The sequence below is a fragment of the Leucopleurus acutus genome, assembly GCF_964270905.1.
Source record: "Leucopleurus acutus genome assembly, chromosome: 8".
In the NCBI taxonomy this organism is placed as follows: Eukaryota; Metazoa; Chordata; class Mammalia; order Artiodactyla; family Delphinidae; genus Leucopleurus; species Leucopleurus acutus.
Window position 1 is genome coordinate 47,112,425 of NC_139151.1, and position 21,257 is coordinate 47,133,681.

At 38.7% G+C, this 21,257-nt stretch overlaps 1 protein-coding gene across 1 annotated transcript in view; it reads right to left on the minus strand.

Annotated features, from left to right (window-relative positions):
• Window positions 1–773: 773 nt before the first annotated feature.
• The window catches only part of CCDC83 (coiled-coil domain containing 83), a gene marked incomplete at both ends in the record, with an annotated part of 37,777 nt that continues 17,293 nt past the window's right edge, over window positions 774–21,257 (minus strand). The window contains 6 exons of the mRNA XM_082844675.1: window positions 774–932; window positions 5,215–5,414; window positions 6,107–6,186; window positions 9,645–9,766; window positions 15,118–15,186; window positions 17,864–17,955. Coding sequence (XP_082700801.1) covers window positions 774–932; window positions 5,215–5,414; window positions 6,107–6,186; window positions 9,645–9,766; window positions 15,118–15,186; window positions 17,864–17,955 — 722 coding nt within the window. The remainder of the gene's footprint in view (window positions 933–5,214; window positions 5,415–6,106; window positions 6,187–9,644; window positions 9,767–15,117; window positions 15,187–17,863; window positions 17,956–21,257) is intronic.

Sequence of the window (21,257 nt, forward strand, 5' to 3'; positions counted from 1 at the left end):
ATGTTTGCATGGTGTATTTACTTTCAATCTATCTGTGGCCTTATATTTAGAACGTGTTTCAAAAAAAAGAAAAAAAAAGGCGTTTCTTGTAAAAAGCTTTATAAGTAGAACTAGCTTTAAAATGGAAAGCTGATGCCAAATTCAGGCACAGTCAAGAGTGTCCTTGGCTTGTGGTACCAATAAGAGGGAAGGAGTGATGACCTTGGATAGAGACTCAGCAGTTTAGACTTGATATAGCTGATGGGAGATGGACCTCCCTGTTGACGGAATATTTTTGTAAAAGAAATTACCACCCTCAAATTTGTTTCTAAAATGTTTGATTTTCATTATAGTGTTAGGTTAAAGAAGAGTAGACTTGAATTGTGGACTGGCTATCTATCATTCAGCACCCTCAGAGGGAAAGATGTGTAGTCAGTGCTATGCAGACCTCTAAATTTTCTCAGAAAATTCCTAATTGAACTATTTCATATTGGCATCCTAGATTGATCAGTAAATTTTTAAGTGGTAAGCAACCTCAGAGACCATCTTGGCCCACTGTCATGCTCCTCTGTACTTGAATATGGAAATATAAAGTGTACTTTCATTTTTGTCACTCAGGCCATGCAAGTAAATGAATAGCTGGATACTCAGATCTTTGATTTTAAATGTAATTATGACCTTTAGAAGTAACTGCTTTGAAAATGGACCAAAGAGTAAATAAAATGGGTGACTGATATACCTCAGTTCCCAAAGGAAATGTATAAGAAGCTGTTTTTACTTTGCAGATTTCAGTCTTAGAGAAAAGACTTCATCATTTTATATGTGATGTGGCTTTCCGGGCTCCTGACATCGTCATAGAATTTGACTGGAGTCTCCTCTTGGGAATGGATGGGCATTTTCTTGCTCTCCACAGTCATGAGCTTCACTTCCAGGGGGCCCAAGTTTACATAATCCTATGGTGAACAGACACAGAGGAGAATAGGAGAGGTTATTCAGCAAGTTACCAGCCTTCATAGATCAGGTTTTATTTACTATAGTTGGCCTCTATATGACAGATTTCATTGCCCTCCTGATTATCTGAATGCTGTATGACATGTGAAATATGAGAGCTACTGTAAATAAAAACCACTCAGTAAAGTTATATACCCAGTGGGGGCATGGTAGGCAAACCTCCCAAAGAGCAGGCAGCAAGGCTTGCAGGCTTGTCTTCTGGGGGCTTGAGCTGGGGAGGGAACATCAACTACAGCAGGGAGATATATTCTCTGCAAGCTCTTTAATTGGTAAAAGGAAGTAGGAAGTATTGGCTGCATTTATATAGCCCTCTGCTGGCCACGATATAACCACAGCAGAGTTTTTTATATTAATCAAGAACAAAATGAGTGATCTGCAAACATCTTTGACGATAAATATCTTTTTTTTAAATAAATTTATCTATTTATTTATTTTTATTTTTGGCTGTGGTGGGTCTTCGTTTCTGTGCAAGGGCTTTCTCTAGTTGCGGCGATCGAGGGCCACTCTTCATTGCGGTGCGCGGGCCTCTCACTGTTGCGGCCTCTCTTGTTGTGGAGCACAGGCTCCAGACGCGCAGGCTCAGTAGTTGTGGCTCACGGGCCCAGTTGCTCCGCGGCATGTGGGATCTTCCCAGACCAGGGCACGAACCCGTGTCCCCTGCATTGGCAGGCAGATTCTCAACCATTGCACCACCAGGGAAGCCCGACGATAAATGTCTTAATATTGAGCAAATCTACATGGGTTTTGCACATTTCACAGGATCTACTGTAGATATAAAACTTACCACATTCTGTCAAACTGAATATAGTTTCAGATATCAACAAACAGAATTAGAAGTCTAATTTATATGAAATCCCACAGCTAACCCCAAACTGACTTGAAACAGCTCCAGCCCTACCCAATGGGCCTTCCTCTTGGAAGCCTCTCCAAGCTGTAACTCCTTCTTTTGGATTCCTTCAACACTTCAACATGAGTGCCCACTATGTGCCAGGCTGTGTACCAAGTGCTGGGGCAAAAGACTGGTCAGGGAGACAGATACAGGTAGGACATTCCTCCTGTACAGTAATCAATGATTTTATCAGTTTTCTACTAGCATGTACACTATTTAGGGTAGGGCCTGCCACATAGGCGTCTTTGAGACTTCATTTCTTCCTGTTCTTCCCCTTAAATTCTCAAGCATCTAACAAGTACCTGGCATGTTGTGAGGGTCTCAATAAACATTTATTAGAATTTAGGAGAGTCAAAGAATGAAAAAGGAAGGCAATGTTTTATTAATATTTCTCAAAAGTCATATAACTGTATGTAGCTTTTAAAATACATAATTGCAGAGCTACAATAAATGCGAGATAGGAGAAAAGTAAATTGATGGAAGTCTACCATATATTTCAGAACCATCTGGAGCAGGATTCTGAAGTAATAGACTCTCTTAGTCTGCTTGAACTGCCATAGCAAATACCACAGGCTGAGTGGCTGAAACGACAGAACTTTATTTCTCACAGTTCTGGAGGCTGGGAAGTCCAACATTAGGATGCCAGCATGGTTGGGTTCTGGTGAGAGCCTCTTCCTGGCTGGCAGATGGCTGCCTTCTCACAGCGTTCTCACAAGGCAAAGCCTCTTCTTATAAGGCCACAGTCCTATCAGGTGAGGGCCCATCTTCATGACCTCATATAACTTTAATTAACTCCTAAAGCCTGTATCTCCAGATACAGTCATATTGTGTGTTAGGGCTTCAACATGTGAATTTGGGGGAGGGGTGGGGACAAAATTCAGTCTGTAGCACATACAATACCATTTCCACCACATCAAAAACTTCCGTGGAAAGTAAGGTCTTAGAAGAGAATGTAGGCGAAACATTCTCTGACATAAATCATACCAGTGTTTCCTTAGGTCAGTCTCCTACGGCAATAGAAATCAAAGTGAAAATAAACAAATGGGACTTAAACTTACAAGCTTCTGCACAGCAAAGGAAACCATAAACAAAAGGAAAGGATAACCTATGGAATGGGAGAAAATATTTGCAAACGACACAACCAACAAGGGCTTAATTTCCAAAATGTACAAACAGCTCATACAAGTCGACAACAAAAAAACAAACAACCCAATCAAAACATGGGCCTAAAGAGACATTTCTTCAAAAAAGAAATACAGATGGCCAATAGGCACGTGAAAAGACGCTCAACATCGCTAATTATTAGAGAAATGCAAGTCAAAACTACAATGGGTTACCACCTCATGCTGGTCAGAATGGCCATCATTAAAATGTCTACAAATAACAAATGCTGGGGAGGGTGCAAACCTCCTGCATGGTTTGTGGGAATGTAAGTTGGTGCAGCCACTATGGAAAACAGTATGGAGGTTCCTCAGAAAACTAAAAATAGAATTACCATATGATCCAGCAATCCCACTCCTGGGCATATATCCAGACGAAACTATAATTCAAAAAGATACATGCATCCCTATGTTCATAGCAGCACTACTCACAATAGCCAAGACATAGAAAAAGCCTAGATGTCCATCAACAGATGAATGGTTAAAGAAGATGTGGTACATATATACAATGGAATACTACTCAGCCATAAAAAAGAATGAAATAATGCCATTTGCAGCAACATGGATGCAACTACAGATTATCGTACTAAGTAAAGTAAGTCAGACAGAGAAAGACAAATGCCATATGATATCACGTGTGGAATCTAAAATATGACACAAATGAACCTATCTATGAAACAGAAAATCAGGGACATAGAGAATAGACTGGTGGTTTGCCAAGGGGGAGAGGGGGTGGGAGAAGGGAGGAGTGGGAGTTTGGGGTTAGCAGATGCACACTGGTATACATAGAATGGATAAACAACAAGGTCCTACTGTATAGCAAAGGGAACTATATTCAGTGTCCTGTGGTAAACCATAATGGAAAAGAATATGAAGAAGAAGAATGTATATATACATATACATGTATAACTGAGTCACTTTGCTGTACAGCAGTAATTAACATTGTAAGTCAAATAGAAAAGAAATTTAAATAAATAAATTCAACGGATAAAAACATAAAAAGTAAGAAGGTTTTTCATTCAACCAAATGGTATGCAAGTTTGGAATTTTATAGACAGTTGTCCACTAGCGTGAGGTTATTGTAACATACAAGGCGTCATGATTCCAATATACTCATGGGGGTGTTTGAGTGTTATAGAGACTAGAGCTTTAGTCTTTCAATTATCACTTGATGGTAGCAGGACTGAGTTGTACTTAGTTAAAATGGTTTTTGTTGATTTATTCAGTTTCTTTTGCTTTCTTAATTACTCTTTCTCCTACCAGACTTTAAGTTCTAGGAGAACTTTCAAGGTTATTGGTAGTACCAAGAGGGAAAACAGCAAGGGGTGGATGTGAAAGTGACTGGAATGTACCAAAAAGTTTTAAAATTAAAAGGCTTGATAATCTAGGTTTCACCTACTGGTATATGTGACTGTTTGTACTTTCCAAAGATGGTCATGCTAATATACATCCTATCCCACATGCTTTTCTTACAATATGATGCTGACCTTCCTCTTTCAAGATGCAGGAGCTACACTGTTTCTCTTTGGGTGGAACTTTGTAGCTACATCGACAAATAGAATATGATGGAAGTGTTGGTGTCCGATTTCCAAGGCTAAGTCATATGAAACATTTGGTCTCTGGGACTGATTGCTTTGGAAGAAGCCAGATACTGTAACAAAGGGACAATAAAGGTGCCCTGTAAGGAGGCCCATGTGAAGAAGAACTGAAGCCCCCAGCTTAGCCAGCATCAACTTGCCAGCCATGTGAGTGAACCACCTTGGAAGTGGATCTTCCTGCCCAAATCAAGCCTTCAGCTAAATATAACTGCACCTTCTAGAGAACCCAAGTGAGGACTGTCCACTGGAGACCTTCCCAAATTTCTAACCAACAGAAGCCCTGAAAGAGAATAAATGATTTATTGTTATAAGCGCTAATTCTTGAGGTAATTTGTTATGTAGCACTAGATAACTTACATGGTATACTAGTAATGGATGTCTATAAATGAATATATGTAGTAAGTTGGGCAAAGGTAGGAGTGAAAATAGTATCTAGTGACAGACGTGAATGGTTGGCAAATTTTACTAATAATTGCAAATAGAATTTTTCAGCATCCATACTTCAGGTTAATTTTCTCCACTAACTAATAAAGCAACATTTTCTCTAGTAGTCAAGATGTTTTCTCATGAATCTTACCTTGAAATCCCGCTCATCCTCATACAGTAAGTATTTCATATCAGAGGCTCCAAACTCTATGCTTGAACTCTCTTCATCTATCTTCAGCTGCTGGCTGTATCTGCTGCTATCCTCATGACTAAGATGTAAAGCACTGCTCCCAAGTGCTAAGCTCAACAAGTCTCTACTTTTTACTTCTGCAGGTTGCAATTGTGACTTTTCTGGGATGAGTGCAAAGAAATTAATTATGTACAATTTTTGAACAGATTAAAAATACAATACATACTTTGTCACTTTTTTTTCAGTTTTAGTTTTTTTTGAATTGAAATATGGTTGCTTTACAATGTTGTGTTAGTTTCTGGTGTAGTGACTCAGAGATATATATATATATATATATATATATATATATATATATATATATATATATACGCTCCTTTGTCACATTTTAAATTTGAAAGACCTTTGAGAATCTCCTGGAGGAGAAAAATTTGAGAATTAGAAATGTAGAATCTAGGTATTAAAGTGAGAGTGAGTCCTGTTATTCGAAACCACATCTAGGTTGTATTTCCTTCTGTTAGCTAATAAGTTATAGTAATCACATGGGGACCTGTGAGTGTGTTGGTATTTTGGTTGGTTGGCTAAATTGGAGCACAAACCATGCCAGTGTAGACATCATTCCATCCCTCTCTACCAGTGTCTATTTAATTCACTGTGACACATGGTGACTTTGATTTGAAAAGTCACTAGAGAAGGGAGATGGGTTAGGTAAGCTCTGCAAGCACAGAGAAATATGGAGGAGCTGGCAGGCATTATTCCCTGAATAGCTCTCTTATATAAGGTTCCCGTCCATAACAAGAAGCGCAATTCAGTGTTTGCCAACTTTTAAAAAATCACCATTACAATAAAATAATACCTATATATGTTTCTGGCACCTCCAAAGGCATTTCTTCCTGTGGCACTTCCTGTCCAACAGCTTGAGCAAGATATAGTCGCCTAAAAACAAATAAGAAAAGTAGTCTGTCAGTCAGCAAATATTGTGCCACCTGCTCAGCAGTGTCTTATCTCTCTGCTGGGTGCTGGAGACACAGATGAGAAAGGGGCATCAGGCCCAGTGGGGTGGCAGACAGGCTTACAGTGTTTGATGGTGATGGTTTGTACCATGGTGGGTAATTATGTGAGGAGCACAGTGTCAGGAGTGCCACGGGGCAAAGAGAAGCAGCACCGGATTTAGCCTTAGGAGGTAAGGAAAGGTTTCCAGGAGAAGATGAAACCTGCGTTGAGTCTTGAAACACCAGGGGCTGTTTGCCAGGGAAGAGCTTGGGGTGAGGGGAGGGCATCCCATGATTAGGAAATAACAGGCTTAAAGTCCCAGAAATGAGAGTGATCATGACACCAGTTACGTCACTGTTGCAGGGAATCCAGATGAGGAATGGGATGGGATTTGAGATAAAGAGAAAAAGAGAAAGACAGCAGTAGGAATCCAAGATGACACCTAGGTTCTGGCTCTCGCTGAGCGGCGTGTTCCAGCTACAAGCCTGGTGAGTTTGCGTCTGCTGTTGCAACTCTCTGCATTGCAGAGGCCAGTGGAATTTTCAGTCAGAAGACATGATACCTTGAAAGCTCCATACAGCATTGCCATGAAGTTTGCCTGAAGCTATAGCATGAAGCAAGTGCCCCTGGCAGATGCGCCAGCCATACTTCATGCTTAGCAACCAGAGTGAATCCCCTGGATTACAGGCTGTCAATTACTTAAAGACCACGAAGGAAGTGTTATCTGAGATGCTTAAAGCTTAAAGCAAATAATGTAACTACATACAATATTTATATCTTAAAATCTTCTTAAGAGTTAACTTAGTGAAGCTCTGGTCTGCAGGTGGACAAGTCTGAGGCCACAGAGTTCTCTTCTTTCCTGGTTTTACTCTTTTGAGTAACTAGGATCTTAGTAAACGCCGTAACCTTCTGAAGTCTGGCTTCTCTCTTAATCATTAGTTTATTGTCACTTTTGTACCACCACAGGGCAGCAACACTTGTTATAGAAAATATTTTACAGAACGTTATCATATGAAACTAGCGTTAGATTTGAGGTACTGGTCCACCTAGCCTCAGCTCTGTGGCATGGGAGTCCCTGGGCAGTCACCTCTAGCTTATTCAGCTCATCTAATGTATCAGACAAATACTATGATATTCTATGGGAGTCAGGAAGGAAAGAAGTTTGGGGAGCTCTGGATGGGAAATACAGTAACTCTTTTAGGTAGAATACCCCATTCTTCATCCAAATAGGGAAGTTTTTATATGTTTACTGGGTACTGTTCATGTCTATTTCTCACCCTACCAGAATATACAGGACTAAATTCTCAACAAAGAGGTGGAAAGGGCAGTTACCATAAATTACACAGTATGTGTTAACATTTCTTTGACTTGAAAATGGATACAGGAAAAGCTCCTGAACTTTTCCTTCTAGATAAGCATTGTAACAGATAATTGAGGGTTTACACATTTCTGTTTCTTTACTCGGGTCTTTCTAAGATGTCCTAAACACTTGTCTCAAGGACAATCTAGCAAGGAAGCAGATGTTTAAAAAGTAGTCCCTACTGTGATAAATGCTAGTTACAAAGGAAAAGTTCAGTGTGCCATGGAGGCAAATACCGGGCCCCTAACCCAGTTCTTATAAACGTCGCCCATGCTGTTTCTTTTCCCTCGGACAGATTTTGAATTCATCTCTCCCAACTCTGAAGCAAAACTAAGCACTCAGGTCTCTCACTAAAGAAAACCAACCCACAAAGCATTGAGGAACAATGTGGATTTTACTGAAGATTTCTGTGGGGAAGCTAGAGGATAGGTTTAAATTGCATACAATACAGCAAACAACTTAATGAAAATCGCCATTAAATTTTCCCATCTCCCTTTCCTGTCCTTGCCAAGCTCTCTCTGGCCGATGAAAGATTTCCCCTTTATTATAATGAGCACTTGACATCCACATCAGCAGCAAATCAGGTGCACTAGACTGAGCTGACCAAAGCAGGAAGTGGGGTTGGCAGTTTACAGGGTAGCTCTTTTCCTAAGGGTTGGCTGGTTCGGAAGAGAGAAAAAGAACACAGCGGACAGCAGGTGGAGCAGTGGTTAGAAGGCACAGCTGGCAGAGATTCGGCGTGATCACAAAGTGGTGGCAGCAGCAGGTGCTTCGGGGTAGAGGCGGGACAGGAGTGTGGAGCTGGAGACCTGATCATAGGGAGGGAGGCTGGCAAAAGAGAGCATTGCCTGCTGGGGTGACAGTGAGGCCCGCCACCCCCTAGGGACCCTCAAGGGCATCAGCTCAAGAGACTGGAAGTACAGGAGTCCAGTAATCAGCCAATTCATTCAGCCTGACTGCCTACCTCATTTACACTGGTATCTGTGGCTCCAGGGCAGCACACGTAGACTGTGAAAGGGAGGCAGGTGGCCTCTTTCTCTGTCCTGCCCCACCCAGTGTTCAGCCTATAAAGCAATTGCACCAGCTCCTGTTTCTCCAATCTTGTATCCCGACACCCATCACTTAGCTCAGCAAATAAAAACCCCACAACTTGTATCTACCCTTCTTGAAGCACATTAGGAAGTTTGCCAACAATAAATACTTTATTATGTCTCTAATAGTATTTTTTCCATGCCACACAAGCAAGACCTACTCAGGTGGAAGTGTTTTCCTGACCCTTCCACCATGTTGAACTTCTCTCCCATCTTGCACATGTACACCTTACATTTGTGTGATTTAATTCCTTGATCTTCCTAAGCATGTTACTATTTAGGTTATTTCTTGTTTCTGACTACTTGTCCAAATTATGAATGCCACTTTGGGTTTTAATACCACATTCCAGGGCTCTAATTTTTCATCAAGATTGGTATATTAAGACTTTTTTTTGTCAGGTAAGAAAAAGAGATAACCTAAACTACAAAGCCATATACACATTTGATTTCTCTCATGCAGGAATAAATGTGACTTGGAATGCCAGGCTATTTTCTCTGCCTAGAAAGTAGTTTGCCTCTTTCATTAACTGTCAAAGGAAACCATTCTATAATCCACAAGGTAACCAGATGCTCAGAACACTCCAGGAGCTCCCATCAAGTTGATCACTCCCTCCTGTGTGCTGGCTTCGAACCCCGTACCTCTTCCGCTGTACTGTTATGCCTTTATTTTTATGCCCAATTCCCCTGCTGGCCCAGAGGCTTCTGAAGGACAGCAGTTGTGACATTCATGTTAAGTGTTTGCTACTATGACCACAGTGCATTGTTAGAAGAAGCAAGTCAAAGTCTGCACTGGACCAGTGGTCGGTTGTAATGATCTTATACCTTCCCCATGGCCATTTTGTGAGCTCCTTTCTTTTCAACTATTAAAGAATTGTCATCTTAAAAAAAATAACTTTTTACAGATACAAATGTTAAAAAAAAGTACTTTCTAGATATATAATGACTCTCACCTGGGTATTTTGAGATCCACAAGTCTGCAGTTGAACAGCTGATCAATAAGCACCAAATTTTCTCCTTCCAGCTCATGAATAGCATGTTCCAGTTCTTCCACTTCCTTCCTGTGATTTGCGATCTATTCTCAGGAAAAGAGAGTGGGTGTTAGTACTTATGGACTTAGTTCTATCTAGTCCTCTATAAAAAAACTCAACTTTTAAAAGTGCATTTGTGGTACTTCCCTGGTGGTGCAGTGGTTAAGAATCCACCTGCCAATGCAGGAGACACGGGTTTGAGCCCTGGTCCAGGAATATCATCCCACATGCCGTGGAGCAACTAAGCCCGTGCGCCACAACTACTGAGCCCGCGTGCCACAACTACTGAAGCCTGCGCGCCTAGAGCCCGTGCTCTGCAACGAGAAGCCACTGCAATGAGAAGCCCACGCACCACAACGAAGAGTAGCCCCCACTTGCCGCAACTAGAGAAAGCCCGTGCAACAACGAAGACCCAACAGCAGCCAAAAATGAATAAATTAATTAATTTTTTTTAAAAAGTGCATTTGCCTGAGGGGAAGATCTATCCTGTATTATTTATTACTGGGTTTGCTCTAAGAAGGAACAGGTGGGACTTTTTTCCTGGTCATTTGCAGAACTTGGTTGCATGATTAGGCAATTATTACTGAATGGCAGGAGCAGTCCTTTCCTACTCTTCAGAAACATCACTGGAGGCAGAGACAAATAAAATAAGACTAATTTATCACTCTGGTGTTAGTAGCTAAATGAGGCTCTATCTAAGGTTAATTGTAAACAACATAATGAAAACTAATAACACTGGGAAAAAAATCTTTATTATGGCATTTAAAAAAGAGAAGTACAGGCCTAGGAGCCCTTTCTATCAGCCTCTATAGGACAATTATATTCTCTCTTGAGTGTGCTGGAGTCATTCCGAGAAACATCAGAGAGATGAAATGTTGTTCATTCACTCATGTAATTGTACTATATGCCTACTATGCGTCAAAAACTATAGTACACTTTGGGAACAAAGGATCAATAAGATACAATAACCTTCAAGGATCTGTTAGTTTAATGGTCAAGAGTGATAGCAACAGAAAATAGTGTGATAAAATCATAATGGAAGCCATCCAGGGACTGTGGGAGAGATAGAGGTTCACCCTATGTCCGCCAGGTGTGAGGGGGTAAGGGGGAGTTAATGGAAGAGATGACCTCTCTTCTGGATCTTGAAGGCCAAGTAGAGATTCTCTAGCAGACAAGAGAGGATATATTCTAGGCAGAAGGAGTCACATGGATAAAGGCACATGTGCCTTCTATCCACATTTTGGTGTGGATAGAAATAAAATGGGAATGGGGAGAAGTAGAAGAACTGGACAAGTAGGGGAGCCAAGTAATGCTAAAGAGTCTTACTTCTATCTCGCAGGTGATGGAAGGTCCTTCGTGGACATAGCAGGCTTAACGTTTACCGAAGAAATGTGGCTAACTCAAACAGGAGCAAAATTTGCTGGTTCTGTTGATAGAGTTCCCATCAATCTTTAAGAAATGTATTTTGATAACTTTTGTCTAAAGAAGGCTTGGTTGTGGGAAGAATATATAGAAGAATGTGACTAGATAGAATCCCCACCTTCCCTCTCTGCCCCCCAAAACAGCATGAGCTGGATTGAGAGGTGCTCGTGTGGAGAAGTCAGGACAATAGAAGAATTAGAAATAAGACAATAAAACAGAAAGTGATCGGCTGGTGAGAATAAACTGGAAAAAGTAACGTGTCTCCAGGGAATATGATGAAATAAAGGCACAGGGTAGGGGTTTCGATTCAGTATCTCTTGTTAGGAGTTGCCAAGAGCATAACTGAGATGAGTACTTAGAAAAAGATGACTAACATTTTTGATTTGTAGTTGAAATTATTGTATTTTGGAATCTGGAAGCACTCAGTATATTACCAGATGGATATCCCTGTCACATAAGTCATTTATTAAATGCTTGAATTCTTACCATGGGTAAGGCTCTGTCCTAGAGGTAGACGGATACAAAATCCAATAAAGTGTGGCTCCTTCCCTCAAAAGAGGGAACAAGTATACAAACCAGTGAACAAATATACAAATAATTATAATATAAAACAGTACCAGTGTCATAGAAAAGGCTCAAATATTGCTGCTGGCTTAGAGACGGAAAGAAAAGCATATATTATTTACCAGCCTTAAACAATTTCACAAAACCATTTAAGTCCATGATTCTACATTACAGAGCTAGGTGTTGGTGCTTTAGGATCTCATGTTTTTAAGATATGATCAGCTTGATTACAAGCCTGAATGCCTTAAGGAAAAGTTTATAATTTTCAGATGTCAAAGGATGAGAAAAAATCATAGTTAGAGGTTGTAAAAGAAGGAATTAATAGAATGTGTGACTAAGGGTTTGGCATACTTGGGAGGCAGCACACACAATTCTTGGTCTCCTGCCAAAGCTGGGAATGAGGGCCCATTTGGGGAGTTAAGTCCAATCTTTCAAGCTATGGATATCCTGTGACATCACCTATCCCTGTAGAGTGCTAAGTAAGGTTCTCATCAATTGCTATCTCCCTCCCAGTCTTTTGAAATGTTAGGGAAATGAAAACTAGTTCCTTTTTATAGCCGTATAAATACCTTTAGTTTCTGGGGTAAGAAAGTATAAAGAAGGAAGTAGAAGACCTCTTTTCCTTCCCCGCCCCTGCTTCTCCCCAGATACCCAAGAAATGTACTTAAGAAATTGGGCAAGATAATTTAGTTAAAACTATTATAAGTCAGGGACCTAGGATCCTGAATAAAATGCATGCTCTTGAAATTTTGCCCTGCAAGATCCAAGTTAGCTTTATGCCTCCTCACGTTTGAAACTCTGATTGCTAACCTCTTTGAATCCCTTTGCCTAGTTTTTCCAGCTTTCCAGGTTATTTGGAAATTTGAATTTTCTTCATGTTCCTAATAAGCATGCTAAATAAAACCAGATAATAAAAGTCATGCAATGGGACATCTCATTCTTCCCAGAGATGTCAGTTTTTGATTATTGTTGAAAGACAGTTAAATGGAGAAATATTTGGGGGAGTTCCACTGTTAAATATCCCTTGTTACTCTTTCTAAGCCTTCCTCAAAGAAATTAATTGACATACATTGTTCTATCTCCAGGCAATTTTCAATTACTGTGATAGTACTTATAACCAAAACTGGTTTTAATTAATTTTGTGAGTAAATTTAATGACAGCAAAAATGAATATTTATTGAAATAAAGAGAAATTAAATATATTGAATTATATGATTTGTTCTTTATTAGTGAGCTCTTTTTGCTCATGATTCAGTTAAACTTGACATTTTTTCTGTCTTTTGTTTCCACTGAATTATGAGAATTAAAAAATAAAACAAAACAAAATGTAATTTGTGGCTTTAGTAGGAAGGACCAAGGCACAAAATGGCCTTTCTTTTCAGTCGAATATAAACTTTTGTAGTTGTTTTCTCTGAACTTAACATCTATGATATCTTATAAAATTTAAGGTTTGAATTGTTAAATTATTATCACTAGGATCATACTGTTATATTTAATAAAAGTATAAGAACCAAGTTTCTCCCTAATATTCTTTAACTGTTGAGCTCACCTTGAGTTTTTAAAATTAATACTTATTTTTTAAAATTGAGGATTCATCTTGATTAGTTTTGGAAATAGTATGGATTCCTACTCACCATGACTTTATAAAGGCAATTTCAAGATAATTGTCAATATCATAGAAAGCATGTTGATTTTTAAATTCTTTTGTTTCCTAGACTAACCAACTCTTTTCAGTCAAATGGGAGCAAGGAAAATGGAAAAGAAGCTGATGGTAACATTTTTACCTCGGGTGTCTGAGCAGATGGCAAAAAAAGAAATGAAGGAAAAGAATATCTAAGAAGAAATTTAATAAATTATGCTTCAGGTATGTTGATTTTGAAGTCCTTTGCGACATCTATGTGGAAATATTTAGTTATTGAATCGTATGAGCTGTTTGTATATTTTGGAAATTAACCCTTGATGGTCACATCTTTTGCAAATATTTTCTCCCAGTCTGTAGGTTGTCTTTTATTTTTGTTTGTGGTTTCCCTTGCTGTGCAAAAGCTTATACACTTGATTAGATCTCATTTGTTCATTTTGTTTTTATTTCTTGTACCTTGGGAAACTGACATATGAAAACATTGCTATGATTTATGTCAGAGAATGTTTTGCCTGTGTTCTCTTCTAGTTTTATGGTGTCTTGTCTTAATATTTAAGTCTTTAAGCCATTTCGAGTTTTGTGTGTGTGTGTATGGTGTGAGGGTGTGTTCTAACTTCATTGATTTACATGCAGCTGTCCAGCTTTCCCAACACCACTTGCTGAAGAGACTGTCTTTTCCCCATTGTACATTCTTGCCTCCTTTGTTGAAGATTAATTGTCCATATGTGTGTAGGTTTATTTCTGGACTCTCTTTTCTGTTCCATTGATCCACAGGTCTGTTTTTGTGCCAATACCACACTGTTTTGATTACTGTAGATTTGTAGTATTTTCTGAAGTCTGGGAGGGTTATGCCTCCTGCTATGTTCTTTTTCCTCAGGATTGCTTTGGCAATTCTGGGTCTTCTATGTTTCCATATAAATTTTAGGATTATTTGTTCTGGTTCTGTGAAAAATGTCATGGGTAATTCAATAAGGATTGCATTAAGTCTGTAGATTGCTTTGGGTGGTATGGCCATTTTAACAATATTAATTCTTCCAATCTAAGAGCATGAGGTATCTTTCCATTTCTTTGAATCATCTTCAGTTTCCTGTATTAATGTTTTGTAGTTCTCAGCATATGTCTTTCACCTCCTTGATGAGGTTTATTCCTAAGTATTTTATTTCTATTTTTTGGTGCAATTTTAAAAGGGATTGTTTGTTTGCATTCCCTTTCTGATATTTCATTGTTAGTGTAAAGAAATATAACCCGTTTCTGTATGTTGATCTTGTATCCTGCTACCTTGCTGAATTCATTTGTCAGTGCTAGTAGTTTTTGTGTGGAGTCTTTAGGGTTTTCTATATATAGTATCATGTCATCTGCATATAATGACAACTTTACCTCTTCCCTACCAATTTGAATACCTAAAGAGGCAATTTAAAACAGCAGAGAATGAGGTTAAAATGATCCTTAAACCTTGCTCCCATCACCCATGAGGAAGTAGGGTCCAGAGGAAGGCCAGATCAGTTTTAGGACATAAAGAAGCTTTGCACACTTGAGTATGTTGTATGAATTGTAACACCAAAAATGATTTCTGTTTATTATTGAGATTATTTATGGTGTTCATTGAGTAACAACTTGTAATAAGATTAGGACTCCACTCGAATTTCATTTTACCTCAGTCAGTCATGGTTCCATGCTTTTCCCATGACTTCAGCTCATAAATAGAAGTCATTTCCAGTTCAAAAAAATGAGAAAGAAGAAATTGGCTTTGTTTCTAAAAATTCCACTTACCTCTTTTTTGAGCCAGTCATTCTCCCAGATCTCTCGATAGCTGCCCTTGTCAATGAACCTTATAGCATTCTAAAAAAAAAAAAAAAAAACTTTTCTGTATTAAAGAAGAGCTGCCACATAACATTTAAGAGTTTTAGCAATGGGGATACACAATCAACTTATCTGATCATTTAAAATTATGTTTTGCAATTACTTTGGAAATATACCTAAAAACTTTTGGTGCAGTTGTTCTTTCTTTATTATCCTATTGTATTGTTTTTGCTGATTTATGTTGCCTAATACAGGTGATTGAGAGAACTGGACAATGGTTGTCCATTCAATTTGGCCTCTATTGTGACTGAATCTGACTGCTTTGGTGAAATCAGTCATTAATTGATCTGCTCCACAATTAAGATGGTTAAACTGCAGTGATCAAACTTCCTTCAAGTTTATGGTCACAGACATAATTCAATATATAGCAAAGGCATGAATAGATTATATAACTACCTTTTTAATTTGAAAGATTTCTGCGTGTCAATAATAACAATATACATACTTACAAACCTAACAGCCAATAGTTTCAGGATAGCAGGCTGTAGCTAGATAGTCTCCTGGAGAAAGGCATTTTAGACAAAGCAAACAGGAAAATCCTTAGTTTATCAGTAGGATCTTAAAATGTAAATTCATATTCAGTTACTAGGATATTTACAGTTTCACCCAAAGGAACTTTATAATGGATGACAGATTCTAGTTATATGTGAGGTACTTTTATATGGATACCGTGCTACAAACGCAGGAACTGAAGGACATAACCACAAGAAGAAAAATTAAGAAAAATATTCTGGTTCATAAACATGGATTGAAATAATTTAAAACTATGTTAAGGGTAAATTTGTGTAAGTCTTTAAAGTAGGAAGATGTGCAATAAATTTCTTTTCTTTAAATCATGGTAATTGACCTAAGAGTGAACCCCCATTTCCTAGGAACCAGGAATTTTTATACTTCAGCTCCAACTGATAAGTCTAAAGTTTATTTGAACATAGAATTTTGTTTGAACAAAAGTAGGAAGTCACTCATTATTGAATTTAGTTGACTAATGGCTTAATTCACTAACAATAGAGTAGTGTTTTCAGCTTTGGCTACACATTAGAATCTCCCAGATATTTTGAAAAAGCCCAGGCAACATCCCAGGCCAATTACATGAGCATCTCTGTGGGTGGGACCCAGGACCCACCTGGGTTAAACAAATTTCTCAGGTGACTCCAATAAGCAGCCAAGGTTGCACAAAAGTAGTAGATTTTAGACGTTAACACATAAGATGGCCAGAGAAAATGAGGAAAATTTGTTCACGTGTGTGGGTGTTTGGCAGTATGTGGGGAAAAGAAAATGTACAATGTAATGATTAAGAGTAATGATCTGAAGAAGCTATCTGAACTCTCTATTCTGCCACATGCTCTGGGCAAGTTACAAAGTTTCTCTGTGCCTCTGTCTTTTTATTAGCAAGTCTTCCCCTTAACAGGATTGTTGAGAGACTTTAATGTAAAATGTTAGGAACAGTATTGGGAACAGTCTTCATTATATATTGAATGTACATACTGAGGGCATATTTGATCTACATATGCATTTTTAATCATCTTAACTATGATCAGATTACTTAATTGTTGATTTCACCATTTAATCATATTCAGTAACAAAGGGTCTGAATTGCATGGGCAGACAAAACCGTTGGTCAGTTCTCCACATCCTCTGTATTTGTGTTAATCAGTAAAATCATGCAGTAGAATAGTAACACTGAAAGAACAATTGAACCAACAGGGAAGCAACAAACAAGAGCAACTGAAATTCAGTGAAGAAAAGACCAGATGTTTACGACTCTGAAGAAAGGATGTTCCAGATAAAGAGACAATCCCAGCAGGGACCTCACTGATTTAGGAGATAGTCTGGAGACAGGGGAAGGGCAGTGAAAAGGAAAGAAAGTCAGGCATTTGGGGCAAAACAAAGATTAGAAAACATGAATTGGAAATTACATCTCAAACATTTTTTTATATCCCCAATTTTTAAAGCTCCCTCAATGTAAAGTGTACTCTCTTAGGTTTGCATATGTAAGAAAGTACTTTTTAGACAAATTATATTTCATCCTATAATTCATCCAAAATCTAATTTAATAATTTGTTGTAGCCATTATTATTATACTTAAAAATAACTGAATATTAATTTACTGAGCTCTTGCTCTTATGAGGCGCTATCAATCCTCATACTATTCGTTAAAGTTAAATATTATTATTGTCCCCTTTTTATAGATTAGGAAACCGAAGCCCAGAAAAGTCAAGTATAAATTCAGTTTATACACCCAGTAAGTGGTAGAACTGTGATTTAAACTAAACTGCCTAATTTCAAAACACAAGTTTCTGACCGTTATAATACACCATGAGAAAGAAATGGGTGGGGGGAGCTTTGTTTCCTAAGGAAATTGAAATACAGACAGGAGAGGGTGAAATGGGTGAAGGGGATTAAGAGGTACAAACCTCCAATTATAAAATAAATAAGCCATGGGATGTAATGTACAGCATAAGGAATATGGTCAATAATAACTTTGTATGGAGACAGTTGGTTACGAGACTTATCATGGTGATCATTTCATAACGTATGCAAATGTCAAATCCCTCGGTAGCACACCTGAAACTAACATTTCAGTTGAAATTTTGAAATTCTGTGTGAGAAGAATAAAAATCTACTATCAGAAAAAAGAAAGAAAATTGAGATATACCTCTGTGGCCCATTCCTTCTTTTGGTTCAGTTGCAACAAAGTTTCTCTGATTATTCTCTTTTTGTCATCTTCCAGGGTGATTTTATACTGTTCTTTAAAAAGAAAATTAGAAACCTTAAGATCCTAGGTAAAACTATGAAGTTATAAATTTTATTTTCCATGATCCCCACCTCTCCTTTCTATGTACTTTTTCTTTTCTGAATTTTCAAGGTACGTTCTTACTGAAGCATCTAGTACCTCCAATTAGAAGAAATGCTCCAATAATTTACTAACACCTTAATGTGAATTCGTTTACGATGATATCTGTCTCATGAATAGTCATAGTTTTAAAGGATTGTCTCTCCAAAGGGAGAATTTCTAACACTTTAGTACCTATGCAGCCGTCTACTTTTCATATCACACAACTTCTGATTCTACCACATAAATATGAAGAGATTTGATTACACACTTGAGTGGAATCCTGTACATCTAACTCCTTCTAACTAATTTTCCAATATTCTTGGCATGCATTTCCTGGGGCAGGAAACACAGAATAAGGAGAGAGAGTAGGAGAGGGGCTGTGAAAGTCAGTAGACCCGTTCTGAGTTGGGTTCAGAGCAAGAAGGGAGAACAGAGATGAAGAAGTGCAGGATTCTCTATCCTCTCCAGATTTTCTTACATCATAAATGTCAGAATTGAGAGAGCAAAGGATAGTAAAATTGGGGGCCTTGAAAGATGCTGAGAGGTCATATAATCAACACTTCTGTTTAAGGAAAGCAAGATGTAGTGACATGAAGGCTGCTTTAGAGAGTGGAGAGAAATAAAGCTGGATAAATGAGACCAGTTTGTTCATTCTTTTATTCAACGAATCATCATCAAGTTCTTTTGATGTGCATGACACTATTTAAGGCACTGGGAATATTGCCAAATAAGAGACAAAACTCCTGCCCTTATGACACGTACATCCTAATGGGGAAGCGAATGAATAATATTTCAGGTGGTGAGGTGTGTGATGAAGAAAAACTAAAATTCTCTGTTTTAGATAGGGTGATCAGAGAAAGCTCTTTTGAGGAGGTAACATCTGAGCAAAGACTGAATACAGTGAGGTAGTCAGTAGTGTGCAACAGGAGGGCAGTGTACCCTCCCAATCTAAGAATCGCCAAAGTTAGTTGTGCTTTATGATAACATCTATGTTATGTGTCCCCATTAGATGTGTTTTATTTATAACATTTGAAGCATAATTACTTGGAAGTCAGAAAGTATCTTCCCATACAAATGATGTTGACAATTACGGTTGCTAGATTTCCGGACTGGTCCACAGAGACCCATTTAACTTATTCTATAATGAAACAATAGTATTGTACTGAGAGTGTTGTGGAACACAGCTGCCATTTAGGACATTGTTTCAAAGGGAAAAATTTCTTCACAGACCAAGTCAACCAAAGCCAACTCTAAGAACTCTTGAGGATCTTAGGCTACAGGGAAGGAGATCTGCTGGTCTGATCTTTCCACAGTTTAGAGCCAATCTAAGGCTCTGGAAAGCGGGGCAGGGAGCTAGGCAGGAGTTATTCAGCCCTCCTTGTATTTTAAACTGGCATAACTGCTTCCCCTATTCAAGGAAAACTCTAAGCAGAGTGTAAAAACTTCTCTTCTATATCTTTCTATTACCGCAGTCCCTGGAACACAACAGATACTGAAAAATATTTTGAAGAAAATGAACTTTGGCCAGCTGCACGTCTTTGGCGGGCAGTGATCTGAGCCTTCAGTGCCAGGATAGAAGCAGCAAACAATGGCAACTTTGGTGAGGGAAAGGGAGAGTCGAAGGAGGGAAGGGGCGAGCTCTCCCAGGCTGTGGAGTGGCCAGAAAGGAGGCTGGGAACCATCAGTTTCTACCTCTAACAGAGCTGGAACAAGAGTGGCTGAGGTTTATGAACAAGAGTTCATTGGGTTTTGGGTCTAGTCTAACTTGACATCTGGAGAATAAGAAAATGGACATCTTCATTATTCCAACCTACACATATATATGGATATATATATGGATATGTATATATATGTATATGTGTGTGTATGTATGTGTGTGTATATCAATCTATCTGTATAAAACCTGTATTTTTCTTAATCCCATTCAAAGTAATTGCTTGAATGTTTTAATCATTCCAATCTCATTTCTGATGGATTGTTTTTTTCAGTTCAGTATCTAGTCCACTAGACTAATGCTAGATATTTATTTAAAATTTCTACCACACAAAATACAACAATCTGAAAGTTGCAGTGCATCGGGAGTTGAGCTATAATGGATTTTACATTCTTAGCATCTGAAAGAAAACATAAAAATTGGAGCTTGATAACATTATATATTAATTATTTGCTATAAATCATAAAAAATAGATTACCAAATATGCTCTGGGTAAAGTTGTAGCTCTCCCTCATGTTAATACTGAAAAAGCGATAATAACATCCAACTCTGTTCCAAATTCCATATACAACTCTATGGACTGTTTTTCTTCTCAAAAGCAGAGTAGCTAGCACAAGGGAGGATGTGAAAATCTCCCTGTTATCCTTTGAAATTCAGAGGATGCTTCAGGTAGCAACTATTAACCACACATTTGTGAATACGGCCATAGAAACTGGGAGTATGTAAAAGTCTCCTTCCCAGAAGAGTTTGGAACACTGCAAATGGGAGCTTGGGAGATTATGACTTTGTGCCTTTAGACTCCTGGCTGCTCAGATGCCCGGTCTAATATGGTCACTTCTCAGAAGCTGACCACACTTCTCAGAGGCTGAAGCTTGCTTTGCATTGTTCTCTTTTCCTTGTTGTGTGTGGCTCTGCTTTGGCTCTGCTCCACGGCTTTTTAGGAGTCTGTTCACTCTTCACACACTTCTGGGTGTCACCCAGCTTCACTGTGCCAGTGACTTCCTTTGAGCCCCCTCTGGAGAAAACCAAGCAAGGGCAGGTGGCAACACTGGCCATGTAGCGGTTTCTTCAGGCAGAGTGCATGTTAGAGAGCCCTCCCTACCTCGCTGCATCACAGAGCTGGGAGGACTTATTTGAAGCATAAGGGTTTGGGTCTGACACACACCTGTGTTCAAATCCCATTTCCACTGCTTACTAAATCTGTGAGTTTAGTTAAGGCAATTAACTTCTCCAGGCCTCTGTTTCCTCATCTTTAAACTGGGCACAATGGTATCCAACTCAAAGGAACTTGTACGAGTTGGATGAGATAAGGTATAGAAAAGCAGGTGCTGGGACTGTGAGTTCTGTTGGAGATCTCTGAGGTACTCTCACTTTACAGGCGAGGAAACTAGCATTCAAAGAGGTGGACATGAACCCAAGTGTTTTAACTCACTGTTAGTGTACAAAGAAACTTTTCAGGATCCCTGTCCCATGCACCTGGTCAAGGACAAAAGTAAAAAC